This window comes from Nomascus leucogenys, chromosome 13 (genome assembly GCF_006542625.1).
Source record: "Nomascus leucogenys isolate Asia chromosome 13, Asia_NLE_v1, whole genome shotgun sequence".
Taxonomy (NCBI): domain Eukaryota; kingdom Metazoa; phylum Chordata; class Mammalia; order Primates; family Hylobatidae; genus Nomascus; species Nomascus leucogenys.
Genome location: NC_044393.1, coordinates 70,104,504 through 70,117,547, shown reverse-complemented (window position 1 = coordinate 70,117,547; position 13,044 = coordinate 70,104,504). Strand labels below are relative to the sequence as shown.

Genomic DNA, 13,044 nt, shown 5'->3' with positions numbered 1-13,044 from the left:
TGACTGCTCATAGCTGGAGCTCTATAAACACTTGCTGAATGAATGAAAGTCATACTCTCTCACTATATAAAGTTGTACAAATACAAGTATACCACTGTTTTTTGGGTAAAATATCTCAAAACAGAATTTACTGTAGTTTTACACTTACATTATGTCCCATTCACTCTCCTTTAAAGCAGACTAGCAGTCTCCGTTCTCAAATGTTAAATTTTATAGGAATGTCATTTTTATTATTTATCAACTTTCATTTGGATGTTTACTATTGTTATTTCAGGGAGGATAACTAATTTGACAGGGTAACTCCATTTAGTGACCTCCCAATTGAACAAGTCAATAATTCCCTTATATTTGACTATAATTACATGTAAGGGTAATAAGGTAAATTTCTTACCCTCAGGCATAAAGTGCCCAAATATTACAAGACGCTGTGTTGATATGTGCTACACAAAGCACAAGTTTTCCAGGACGGTACATCATTGTTTTTGACGTTTTGGTAATTATTTATTCATAAGTGATGCTAGTGTTTTATTTATATTTGTAGTATCAAATTAGTAAGTTTTCCTCTTAAATATACCATCTAAAAATTTACTTAGTATGCAGGTATTGTAAAAATCATGAAGGCATGAAAGAGATGATCAAGGTTTGGAAAGCACTGGATTATAGATTACCTTGAAAACCTTTATCCTTCTCTTCATTGTTCACTTAATCTACTATGTCAGGCTCTTGGGGTACAGAATGACCAAAAACTTCACCTACCCTCATACCCCCGGTCAGGAGAGCTAATATTTTTGATTTTACAAAAAACAAAAAACAAAATGGCCGGGTACGGTGGCTCATGCCTGTAATCCCAGCACTTTGGGAGGCCGAGGTGGGTGGATCACCTGAGGTCAGGAGTTTGAGACCAGCCTGGCCAACATGGCGAAACCCTGTCTCTACTAAAGATACAAAAATTAGCTGGGGGTGGTGATGCACACCTATAATCCCAGCTACTTGGGAGGCTGAGGGAAGAGAATTGCTTGAACTCGGGAGGTAGAAGTTGTAGTGAGCCGAGATTGTGCCATTGCACTCCAGCCTGGGCGCAAGAGCAAAACTCCGTCTCAAAAAAAAAAAAAAAAGATTATTTGGGGAACATGTTAACTGGAGCCCTATTACTTTGCATAGTACTGTACACTTCACTGTTTAATAAATCTGTTTTGTCATTAAAGGGGAGGCTTTTTAATTAAAAATAGGAAGAAAAAGTATAATAAAGTTGAAGATATTTTTAGTTAAAATGCTCAAAACATACATATAACTTATTACTATAAGTTTTTATTGTAAAAAATATTCGTTTTACTGAATGCTCATCTGCAAATCCTGTTTTACAAGAACTTTCAAAATGACCTTATATATCAGAAAAGGAAATCTATCCAAATTGAAGACAGTAACAAAATTATGAGAGCAATTTAGTAAGAGGGAAACCAAAAAGATTGCAGCAAAGAAAAGGATCATAAGATTGTGTGTTTTCTCTCTCAAAGTGATGCTATAAAGGAAACTAAACTTACCTGAACTATATTACTTCTTGAAGTCACACCTTGAAAAGAAGTAGCTATTTGTATACTGCAGTCTATCCTAGCCTGTCCATCAAAACTGAACCAATCTCAGCATACTGCAGTACCCTGGGAGAAATTGCTTCCCAACGAAAATATATCTCCACCAACAATAACACCATTAAACTCTCTCGCCAAGACTCCTAACTTGGGAGTCATATTAGTGCTTTTTCTTCTCTATTAACATATTCAGGTGATTTTTGTTCAACAAATATTTATTGAAGAATAGTTTTTTATAAAATCAAAAATATTAGCTCTCCTGACCAGGGGGTCTGAGGGTAGGTGAAGTTTTTGGTCATTCTGTACCCCAAGAGCCTGACATAGTAGATTAAGTTCTGAAGACACTAAAATAAAAATACATAGTTCCTAACATTTATACTAGGGAAGACAAACACAAAAGCAAAGGTAAATATATAATTACAATGTTGTTTGATCAATAATAACATCACGTGAATAAGAGTGATTTGGAGGCTGACATGTCTGAGGACAGCGTAAAGCACAAACTGCTAATTATCTGCATAGTTTCTATTCTCCCCTTCTTTCTGACAGAACCTCACATATCTGGGGTGGCCATGTAGCTAGAGGGAGCCAATAAGATATAAGATGGAAGTAGGTAAGATTTTCAGGAAGATTCTTTCAAAGAGCTGACTAAAATACAAAATGTGCCCTTCTGAGTAATCCCCTACTGCAAGTCTTCTTCCTGCCCAGAATGGATGGTGGAACAGATTAGAAGCAGCCTGGGACACTGATCGTGTTGGGGTGGGATCGTGTTGGAGGAGTCCGGTCTGCCTCCTCCAACAAGTATTTTACATGACAGAAAAATAAATGCATTTGTAAAAACCACTCTTATATGCCTTTCCTGTTATAAACTGTCAAATCTCTTCTCCTAGATATAAATGATACAAATATGAAGGCTATCAAGACTATGTTAATAAAGAGACATGTGTAGGATTATGAAGGATAGGGAAAAGTTTACCAAGCAAACAGGAAAAAGAAAGTCATCCCAGTCAGGAAAAGTCATGCATACACAGTATGTTCACCATGGATCGGGCACATGGATGGTGGTGAGGGACAGAGGACAACAAAGAGATGCAGTTAGCGATCTGGCAGAAACCAAATCAAGAACTTTCTACATGGCATGATAAAACAAGTCAGTAGCAAAATGCTTAAGAATTTCAGGCCAGGCGCAGTGGTTCAAACCTGTGATCCCAGCACTTTGGGAGGCCAAAGCCTCCCACTTGAGCCCAGGAGTTCAAGACCAACCCTGAGGGCAACATAGGGAGCCCTCATCTCTACAAAAAATACAAAATTAGCCAGGCATAGTGGCAAGTGTCTGTAGCACCAGCATCTGGGAGGCTTCAGCCTGGGAGGCAGAGGTTGCAGTGACCTGAGGTTGTGCCACTGCACTCCAGCCTGGCTAACAGAGCAAGGGTCTGCCTCAAAAAAAAAAAAAAAAAAAAAAATTACACAAGGAGAAAGCATGAAAGCATGCTTAAATGTGTATTTTAGGAAAATAGTGATAAATCAAAGGCAGAAAAACCATTTAGAAAAGCTACTATAGTTGTTTGGGTAAGAAATGAAGAGTACTTGAGGGGACAGACACTAGAAAATGATACAAGGGAATTTTCCAGGGTGAATGACAATGTTCTATATCTTGATTGGGGTACTGGTTACAAGAATATATACATCTTTCAAAATATGAATTGTACACTTAGGACATGTACATATATTGTCTATAATTACATTTCTTACTTAAGTATTTGAACTACAGCAATGGTGAAGAAGGGACAGTTAGAGGTATTTATAAAGTAAAATGAACAACACATGGTGATTAATTAAATGTGAGGAAGTTAGTGACAAGGAGTATAGGGTGACTTTCAGTGCCCTAATCTGAATGACTACAAGGTCAGTGGTTCATGTGAGATTTAGAAACAAAAAGTTGGTGGTGGGGCAGGGGAGGGTAGTTAGAGAAGAAACTGGAGATGCTTTGAGTTTTAAATTTCAAAACACTGAGTTCTAGGGCCTGGGAATATTCAGATAAGATTAAAAGACTCAAAGAAACAGCCTGGGCTTCAGGAATAATTCACGTATAATTGTTAACACTAAGAGAACACATGGAATTGTAATAGAGGAGTGTTTCTCAACTTGGTTGGTGTGCAAAGGTTGGGGATAAAACTTGCACTTGAAAGAACAGGTCTTTACCTGTGGAATTTGGTCTTCCTGGCCCTCTTGGCAGGTAGAAGAGGGGAAGACAATCACCTTCATGTGAGAACCACTTGAAGAGTAAGAAACCACGTAAGTGAAGGACAGAACCCTGAGGAACACCATCATTATGAGCTGTATCCAAGAAGGAGACTAAGAAAGGCCACAAAGGTGGGAGCATCTAGAGCAGGCAGTCACACGGTAATACAAGGTCAAGAATGGCAAGACAAAACGAATGGCAATGAGCATTAAATTTACCAATAGGGTCAGTTAAAAAGAATTGAAGCTGTCTGATGAATTTAGCAATAAAGAACTCATTAAATGAAGTTATAAAGGATTAGTAAATAGAACCCCAATTGCCATAAATTTAGGAATAAATCGAAGGTAAGGGAGTGTCAAAGAGTCTGAATGAGAAATTAAGAAAGACTACACTAGCTAAAGCAGAGTCATGGTCACGACGGGATTTATATTAGATTGTCTGGGTTCTTTTTAAATATGAGGAAGACCTGAGCATGTTTAAATGCTGTGGTATAGAAGCCAACAGAAAGAAAAGAGGCTAAAGATTAAAAAGAGAAGGCATAAGTGATGAAGCAAAGATGCAGCAAGTAAAAACATGCCCTAAGGCAGCAACAATGTGGAAGTTACCTGTAAGAAAAGAGATCAAGAGCTCAACCAGTCTCTTGATTGAATAGGAAAGGGCTGATAAAATAGGAGGAAATGAAGTGTAGACGCAAGAAGTATCAGAGGCAGGGCAATTCCAAGTGATGATCGGGTTCAGTCTGTGGCGTCTGAAGTGGATTAGTATTTACAAAAGCCAAAGAAGTAGATGACTAGGTAGTATAAGATGATTGCAACAGAGAACTGTGAACCAGGTGCCAGTTTTTCAATCTGAGCTTCACCTAGAAGCCATTAAGTTATAGTGATAAAGGGTAGAGGGTAACTGAGATGATTATCAGTAAGTCTGAAAGAGAAGGGATTTTTTATATTAAGGATATAATGTTCACCTGAAATAGGATTAAAGTATTTAAAAAGAAAGGCAGGGAGGGAGAAAGGGAAAAAGAAAAAAAATAATAAAAAGGAAGAGGGTAGAGCAAAGGAGGGGGCAGAAAAGAAGGAGGGGGGGAAGAAAAAGAAGAAAAGACAAAAAGAAGCCTCAGAGATACTAGGAGAGTGAGGGACAGCAGCTTCCACTTGGCAGAGTTGAAAGGGAAGCAGTGGCTTCAGGAAAATAGAAAATTCCAGTTCAGGAAATGAGATGGACTGAGTTCTTAAAGAAGGAGCAAATCCTACTATCTGCCAAACTAATAGCATTGTATGTATTCTAATGCAAACCCTCCAGTAAGGTATAAATTAATATTGCTTTTTTACAGCAGGAAACTGAGGTTCAAGATTAAATAACTTTTCCAAAGTCATGGTGTCAGTGAAATGGCTGAGCTAGGGTTTGAACTCACATCTGCATGAATCCATTATGGACACTTGCTTTCTGTTATATTTCTTATGCTTTATTAAATTTACTACCTCACCTTTATTACTTCACTCTTTAGCCTTGGAATCTATCCCTTCTCAATTAATTTCTGAATTTGTACTTTCCTTCTGTTTATGCCATTATCTCTGAGTGAAATGCTTTCCTCTCAATACAATACCTAATTCAGGACCCTGACTTTCTAAACAAACTCTGTTCAAAACTCTTCCTATACCCTCTAAGAAATCAATAATTAACTCTGCATGACTTACTTCAATGTTTTTCAGCAGACACCCCTTAATATTCAACTGGTTAATGTTTATTACATGTTTCTGTAAGGATTCTCCACTTTAGTTTGCAGGTATGTCTGCCCCACTACAGTAGTTTACAGACACCATGAGGACAAGAGCCATTTCTAGTACTTACTTTTTTTTTTTTTTTTTAAGACAGAGTCTCTCTCTGTCGCCCAGGCTGGAGTGCAGTGGTGCGATCTCTGCTCACTGCAAGCTCCACCTCCAGGGTTCCCGCCATTCTCCTGCCTCGGCCTCCCAAGTAGCTAGGACTACAGGTACCCGCCACCACGCCCGGCTAATATTTTTGTATTTTTAGTAGAGACGGGGTTTCACCATGTTAGCCAGGATGGTCGCGATCTCCTGATCTCGTGATCCGCCCTCCTCGGCCTCCCAAAGTGCTGGGATTACAGGCGTGAGCCACTGCGTACGGCCTAGTATTTACTTTTTATTCCTCCATTATACCCAGGTACAGCTCCCTTTTTTCAGGCACAGAGTGGATGAACAGTGTGGTTTATAAATAAGAGATGAATACACACACACACACATATTTAAAAAGCATATATTTATGTTATATTTTTTCTAAATACACAAAGTATCTTTAGTAAAGGTCTAACAAGCAGTAAAACAACAAAATAATAAACAAAACAAAGAATAGAACCAAACAGCTATATGAATTAAAAAGCAGGCAGTCTCTAAATAAGGACTGATACATACAGTCATTGAATATGAGGAAGAATGTTACTAAACATATTAGTCTAGATTCAAATGTAAATGCCTTTTTCTAAGTTTATAGACATAATTAAAGACTGAAACAATTAAGACCTTTTTTTTTGGTTTTTATTCCACAATAAATCAAGCTACAGCCTATTCTACCTATCTTTAGGCAGTGTCTTTTATGAAATTTTTTTCAGAATAACTCTATGAACAAAAGAGCCCAGGTTATTAGCACCATTAAAATGTGTGTACTACATAAAAACAACTAAACATTTTCCATGGCTCTACATGACACATGTTTTCAAGTCTGTGGTATAAGCATTTACAATTCACATCATATGTGGTGTTCACCTTTTATCTTGTGTCTTGCTCACCAATGACATTTTATTTACACGTACTTGTTCAGTAATAAATCTGTACTCAGGAAAGACAACATAAGTATGAAATCTATACACTGAAGTTAGCCAAAAGTGAGCATGTGTTTTCTGCTTTAATTTACTTTAATGCAAAAACAGAAATGACTATTTCTTAAAGTATGTATTTTAGGAGAAGATGTTTCAAATGAAAAAGAGCACCATAACTGCATCAATATGAGAAATAGTGAATATTCTATCTATCTTCTTGGTGTTTTCAATCTTTTAGAAGTGCTGCTGCAATAAAAGAATCTTGTTTAAAGTTTGTAATCTTGTATTGCTTAAACAACTGACACAGCTGTTACATACGATCTTTTAACATCACTCACATAAACACTGATTCAAATGATTCTTCTTCATTTTAATCAGACTACCAAGAACTCTTGTCAAGGCAGTCTTCTCAGGTGTATTTTACCACAGAAACAATCTCAAAATGATGTATAAGGCAAGTAAACACACTACCTTAAGAAGACAAGGATTAGTAAAATAAAGTTAAACATTAATTCTTGTTTACAAAATATCTAACATCAGAAACCACCTTACCGCAGCATAGACTTGCTAAAATGTACAGTTCTCACCACATTAACTAACACTGTGGACTCTGACTTTTCCACAAAGAAACCGTAAAATGGACACTGAAATGTCAAATTAGATGTGATCAAGAGAGCAATACTTCAGTTTTAGTTGCTTCTTCCTACTACATTTAAGCCAATAAAATTTAAGATACAATCTATTATTCAAGTACTTATGGCACAGTATCCACATTACTTTTACTTACCAAGTCATATATCTGGTTTGCCAACTGAACCTTCTCATCTGCATCTTCCAAAGCTTTATAATAGTCCTGAATGAAAACATTTTCATTACAAAAATAAATTAATCATTTAAAAATATTCATATGCAGGACATATAACTGCATTTTCATTATCATATCTTGTTATCACAGTCATCCTACCTTACTAATAAAAAACCTGTTAGAGGCCAGGCGCGGTGGCTCACGCCTGTAATCCCTTTTGGAGGCCAAGGAGGACGGATGACTTGAGGTCAGAAGTTTGAGACCAGCCTGGCCAACATGGCGAAACCCCATCTCTACTAAAAATACAAAAATTAGCCGGGCATGGTAGTGGGCGCCTGTAATCCCAGCTACTCGGGAGGCTGAGGCACAAGAATTGCTTGAACCGGGAGCCAGAGGTTGCAGTGAGCCGAGATTGGGCCACTGCACTCCAGCCTGGACAACAGAGCGAGACTCTATCTCAAAAAAACAAAAAACAAAACAAAACAAAAACCTGTTAGAAATAGGGTGGGATAGTAAAGGATCAGAAACTATGCACAATGGCCAAGAGTAAAAGGGAGATGTTCAGAATTTCTAGAAAGAATATAATTAAAAGTAAATGCCATTGTAAGTCTAGAAAAAGCTATATGAGTTAATGAACAGTATTTAAAATAAAAAGTTAACTAAAATTGATCTAACTTGTAAAGTACATTTGCATTCCATTAAAAAAGTTTTTGTTAAAGTTCAGCTATTAAAAGGATTCTGATCTGCATTTCCCTATTTTCCAGTTGTTCTATAACTCCCACTTTAAATTAGGTATATATTCATACAACTCAATCTGTATTTTAGATTTTGCCTCAACTTATTAAACTTTTTTTTTAAAAAGGGGGAAAGAAGATGATACTATGAATTTCCATGGGGTACTAGACTTCTCAGGGTATACTTAAGGTGCACTCCACCAAAAATTTATTAGGTTAAAGAGATGATTAGTGACTCTGGGATGTAGATATATCATGTCTTTACTCACGAACACATGTCCCTCCAGGTATCTTCCAAGCTAGGACTACTTCTGTTATAGATTATGATTTTTCTTTTCCTAACAGAAACAATCTTCTCTCCATGTGGTAGAATGAATAACGTATCGTAGTTTCCAAATTTCTTCCTTAGTGGACCCTTTTTTTTTTTGAGACAGAGTCTCACTCTGTCACTCTGTTGCCCAGGCTGTAGTGCAGTGGCATGATCTAGGATCACTGCAACCTCCGCCTCCCGGATTCAAATGATTCTCCTGTCTCAGTCTCTCAAGTAGCTGGGATCACAGGCGCCCACCACCACACCCGGCTAATTTTTGTATTTTTAGTAGAGACAAGGTTTCACCAGGTTGGCCAGGCTGGTCTCGAACTCCTGACCTCAGGTGATCCACCCGCCTCGGCCTCTCAAAGTGCTAGGATTATGGGTGTGAGCCACCACGCCCGGCCTCTTAATTGATCCTTGAACAATTCTATGAACATTGGGTTTAGGAAGGCATTATTATTCAGAAATATTAAGATTTAATGTCACACAGCTAAATAGCAGAATCATGACCAAACTCAAGTCTTTTAACTTGTTTTTCCAATGTATCCATCCCTAAATGAACTCAATCATACTTGCAAAGCAAACTTTGAGATGTGCGTGTATACTCATTCAATACTGGAAGAGAGCTATAACCACTATAAAACTAACAAAACCTCAATGCATTCTACGTTTCCAGACCAATTCATGTGCAAATTTAGTTTTAAATTAAAAGGCTTTCTTAAGTTCCTTCTAACTTTTAAGATTTTGTTCTTCTGTGGGTCCACTAATTTAAGTACCTAACAATATATAAAATATTCTTCAAGGTCTGCTTATATTTATTTACCTAGTTTGTGGCCAAAACTGGAATACAGTACTCTATCTCAACTAGAATAAAACAAACTAATAGAAAAAAACGTAACTTTTAAATGGTCTGTCACTAATACTCACTAATTATTGAAACAATATTTTTAATTACCAAAATGCTTTAATGACTAAAAATCCCTATCTGAAGCTCTAAACCACAATAAATTATTTATATTCTAAAGAGTCATTGATAATATTCCCTCATTTTGATATGCAGACCACTATTTAATTTTGAAATATCTTTTTCAGAGGGTCCCAATATTTCTTGATAAATTATCCGAAGTATTGCACATACTTTTTTGATGGATGCCATTTGTTCTTCCCTCCACTCAGGTTTATTTTTCTTTGCATTCATAAAGAATTCACTGACTCTTTGTTCTAGTTGATCCATTGCATCTATGACATAATAAAAAAAATTCATATTAAATGACCAAATTCATATACTAAATATACATGGTTTGATTTAGGAAGGGAAAAAATCTGACAATATACACTCTTTCACCTTGCCAGTAACTTAAATATGTTATGCTTTGATTATGTAAATATATAATGCCTCAATTACCTTCCTTTAAAAAGTTACAATTTTCCTTATTGACAGATTATTTTTGTTTTTGTTATTTCAAAATTTTTTCCAATAGCCAAAGTAGATCGGCTCTATACTATAATTTTTGAGCAATACAGTCTTTGGGTCAAAAGCTAAAGGTATTAAATCAGACAAAAGTACCAAAACACAATTAAAACACCATTAGCTAATCCTCACATTTCTTTTAACAAGAAAAAGTGATAAAAATATTTGGCATATGGCATTAAACATCTCATCATGTCATATCCCAACTGAAAGTAGTAGGTACAATCATTTAAACATTAATTCTAGGTAAGTTTTCCCCAAATTATATGCCAAGACTAATCATCTTATTGGATGTCTGCTAAAAAAAAAAAAAAAAAAAAAAAAAAGGAAAAATTAATAAAAAAGATTCTGTTGTTACGTAAGTTGAGAAAAATCTTTTCATAATACACTTCTTTTGGAGATTTTCAGTCCACAGTAGCCTTTTAAAGACTCTATGAAGTTCTATGGTTAATTTTTTAGAAGTATGTTCCTTTGTTTAAATAAGCATTTCTGAATTTATTTGGTACACTGTTCTGTTAATCCATAATACCTATTAACTTTAGAAAATTCTAGTTACTGTAAAGAAATGCACGTTTAAAAAGCCTGTAATATGTATAATGTAAGCCCAAATTACGAGAATTTAAAATTTTAAACAATAAAATATAAAAAGAATTTAAAGTAAGTTACCCTTTATTTAATGCCTACTTTGTATCAGATACTATAAATTCTAATCCACCTGTAATATTTTAAATCCTTGGATGATTCTCTTTTTATAGACAATGTAAGCCCCTCGCAAGTGATAATACAGAGTCAATGAGTAAATTAGTAAAGCCCTAAAACAAACTCAGATCTGACATCAGTGTCTGTGCTCAGTCCTGCAGAGAACACTACTTCAGCAAATCTTTAGCATTTCAACTACACTAAAATTAAAATGAATTTGTGAGATAGCTGGAGAACCACACACACAATTCATACTTCATACCACAATCCACTGAACAGAAGGTGGCTTCCATGCCACCACTTTTTATTATGTGCCACCTGAAACTTACTGGAAAAATATACTCAAAACAAAGGGTATAGAAGTGGGTGTGTGATCATGGGCAGAGAAGCCAGGAGCAGTGAAAAGGACAGGTTCTTAGCTGCAGCAAGTGGTCCCTGAGCCACCTATTTATAGTCCTTGCTCTACGAAAGAGCAAAGTTAATTTGGGGAAAAAGTCACAGAGACTACTAAGCTATCACTGAAAGAAAAAGAAATGTTCACTAACTGCTAAAATTTTTAGTACAGCACATAAGAAACTTCACAGTGAAATCTAATTTCTGTCACTCATTTTAATCAAGAAAATGACGACTCTGTTACAATTTAAAATGTATCTTATAATGTGTAACTAAGTTTTCAAAATTTGACATTTGCCAGGGTCTCTAAAGAGCTATATATAACCTGTGCTTCTTTGCTTTCCACTCTTGAAAAACTGTGAATAGGATGAACTTTAAAGTAAGTATAAAAGCTGAAATCTAAGTTCGATACGAAAAGGCTCAAGACAACATCTCAACACTTGTTATGCTGACGTCCATTGAAACATAGATAACTATCTCAATGACGGTAGAGAAATATTTTTTGCACAATCCCACATTCTAGAAAGGAATACAAGTGTCCCAATGCCTCCTGCTCTTGCAAAGGCCAGAAAGAAGTAGCATGGGAGGGAAGAAGGTGAGATTCAGAGCTGCCAGTTCTTTTTGACAACTCCTTATGCACTAGCGGAGTGAGCCAGAGGACAGTGAAAGAGCATTAGGCGCTAGCAGCGATGACAAGCAAGTCTGGAACTGAACGCGCGCAGCGAACAGGAGGAGTAGACGCGCCGACTTACTCTGCACCTGCAGGTCCATCTCGCGCATTTCCGTGAAGCGGTCCCGCAGATCCATAGGAAGCTGCTCAATCACTGTCAAAGGGAGAGTCCGTCAGAGGGGCGGGGCCAACGGCGAAATACGCGCTTACGTCACTGCGCGCGTGCGTCAGGGGGGTCGAGGGGGCCGGCAGCCCACAACGAGGCTGCCAGTTACCGTGAGAAAGAAACATCCCCCGCCGCCCCCTCCCTCCCGCCATCTCGCTGCCCGTCCACTCGCGCTCTTGCCCGCCCGCAGGTCCCACTGGCGGCCGCCGCCAGCGCCGCGCACTCACTTTCCAGATAGTCTTCTAGGTACAACATCGCGGCCGTTAGAGCTGAGGGAACAAGGGGTTCCAGGGGTTTATTTGTGTCACTCGCTGTCGCCGGAGTTTTGTCCCTTCCAATATGGCGCCTCCGCTAGCAGCACCCGCTCGACTCCGGCAAAAAAAAAAAAAGAAAAAAAAAAAAACCACTTTGGCGCCTGACAGCGCTTGCCTCACTGCCGCCCGGAGCTGCTATTGGTTGGTTGAAGCAATGACGTAAGCCGGCCAGTGTTCGCCCCCGTGTCTCTGTGGGAAATGTGGTTTTCTTCCTCCTCAGCGAGGGTTGGCGCGCTGGCGGCTCTCCTCGTAGAAACTACGAATACCAGGCGCCATTGCAAACAGTGCGTAACAGAATCCGAAATGCGGTGCCTCTGTTTATTTGTTGATTTTTGCACAGAGAATGGCGGGAGTTGTATGCGCCTGCATAACAACTAGGAACAACTTTTCACCTGTTCTTTGATGTGCTTCCATGCCCCTGGCATTTGTGAGTTATGGGTTTCAAGAAGTGCCAGGCAAATAGCAAAGGTTCTAAACACTAGAATAATCAGCAAAGTTCGGGGAATTTGGATTGCTTAAAATAGAACTCTCTACTGGAATTTATCCTCATTATTCACTCCGAAAATATAAAAGAGACACCTGGTTGGCTTACATGTAATTTTAAAATAGTTTATACTGAGACTATGGAGTGAATATACATTTCCCAGATTAAAAGATGCACAAATAGTGTCAATAGCCACTTATATATTCTACTTTGCGGTCCATCTAATCGTCATTCTAATGTAATTAATCTATACATACAATCTGCATCCGCAAAAATAATAATAATAATCTTCATCATCATAGTGAGCAGCCATGAATTACGGATGGAGCCTTGA

At 37.6% G+C, this 13,044-nt stretch overlaps 1 protein-coding gene across 3 annotated transcripts in view; it reads right to left on the bottom strand.

The window, feature by feature from the left end:
• ING3 (inhibitor of growth family member 3) overlaps window positions 1-12,315 on the bottom strand; it is a 29,891-nt gene extending 17,576 nt beyond the window's left edge. For 2 of the 3 annotated variants that reach the window (XR_004033045.1, XM_003261247.4), the window contains exons 1-4: window positions 12,140-12,315; window positions 11,829-11,900; window positions 9,652-9,752; window positions 7,449-7,514 (exon numbers count right to left, since the gene is read on the bottom strand). Coding sequence is in view for 2 of the 3 variants with exons in the window: in XM_003261247.4 (XP_003261295.1) it covers window positions 7,449-7,514; window positions 9,652-9,752; window positions 11,829-11,900; window positions 12,140-12,167 (267 nt within the window). In the remaining variant the exon portion in view is untranslated. Of the gene's footprint in view, window positions 1-6,086; window positions 6,908-7,448; window positions 7,515-9,651; window positions 9,753-11,828; window positions 11,901-12,139 lie in introns of those variants that run through there. The other variant, XM_003261249.4, reaches the window with a different exon arrangement.
• Window positions 12,316-13,044: the final 729 nt, after the last annotated feature.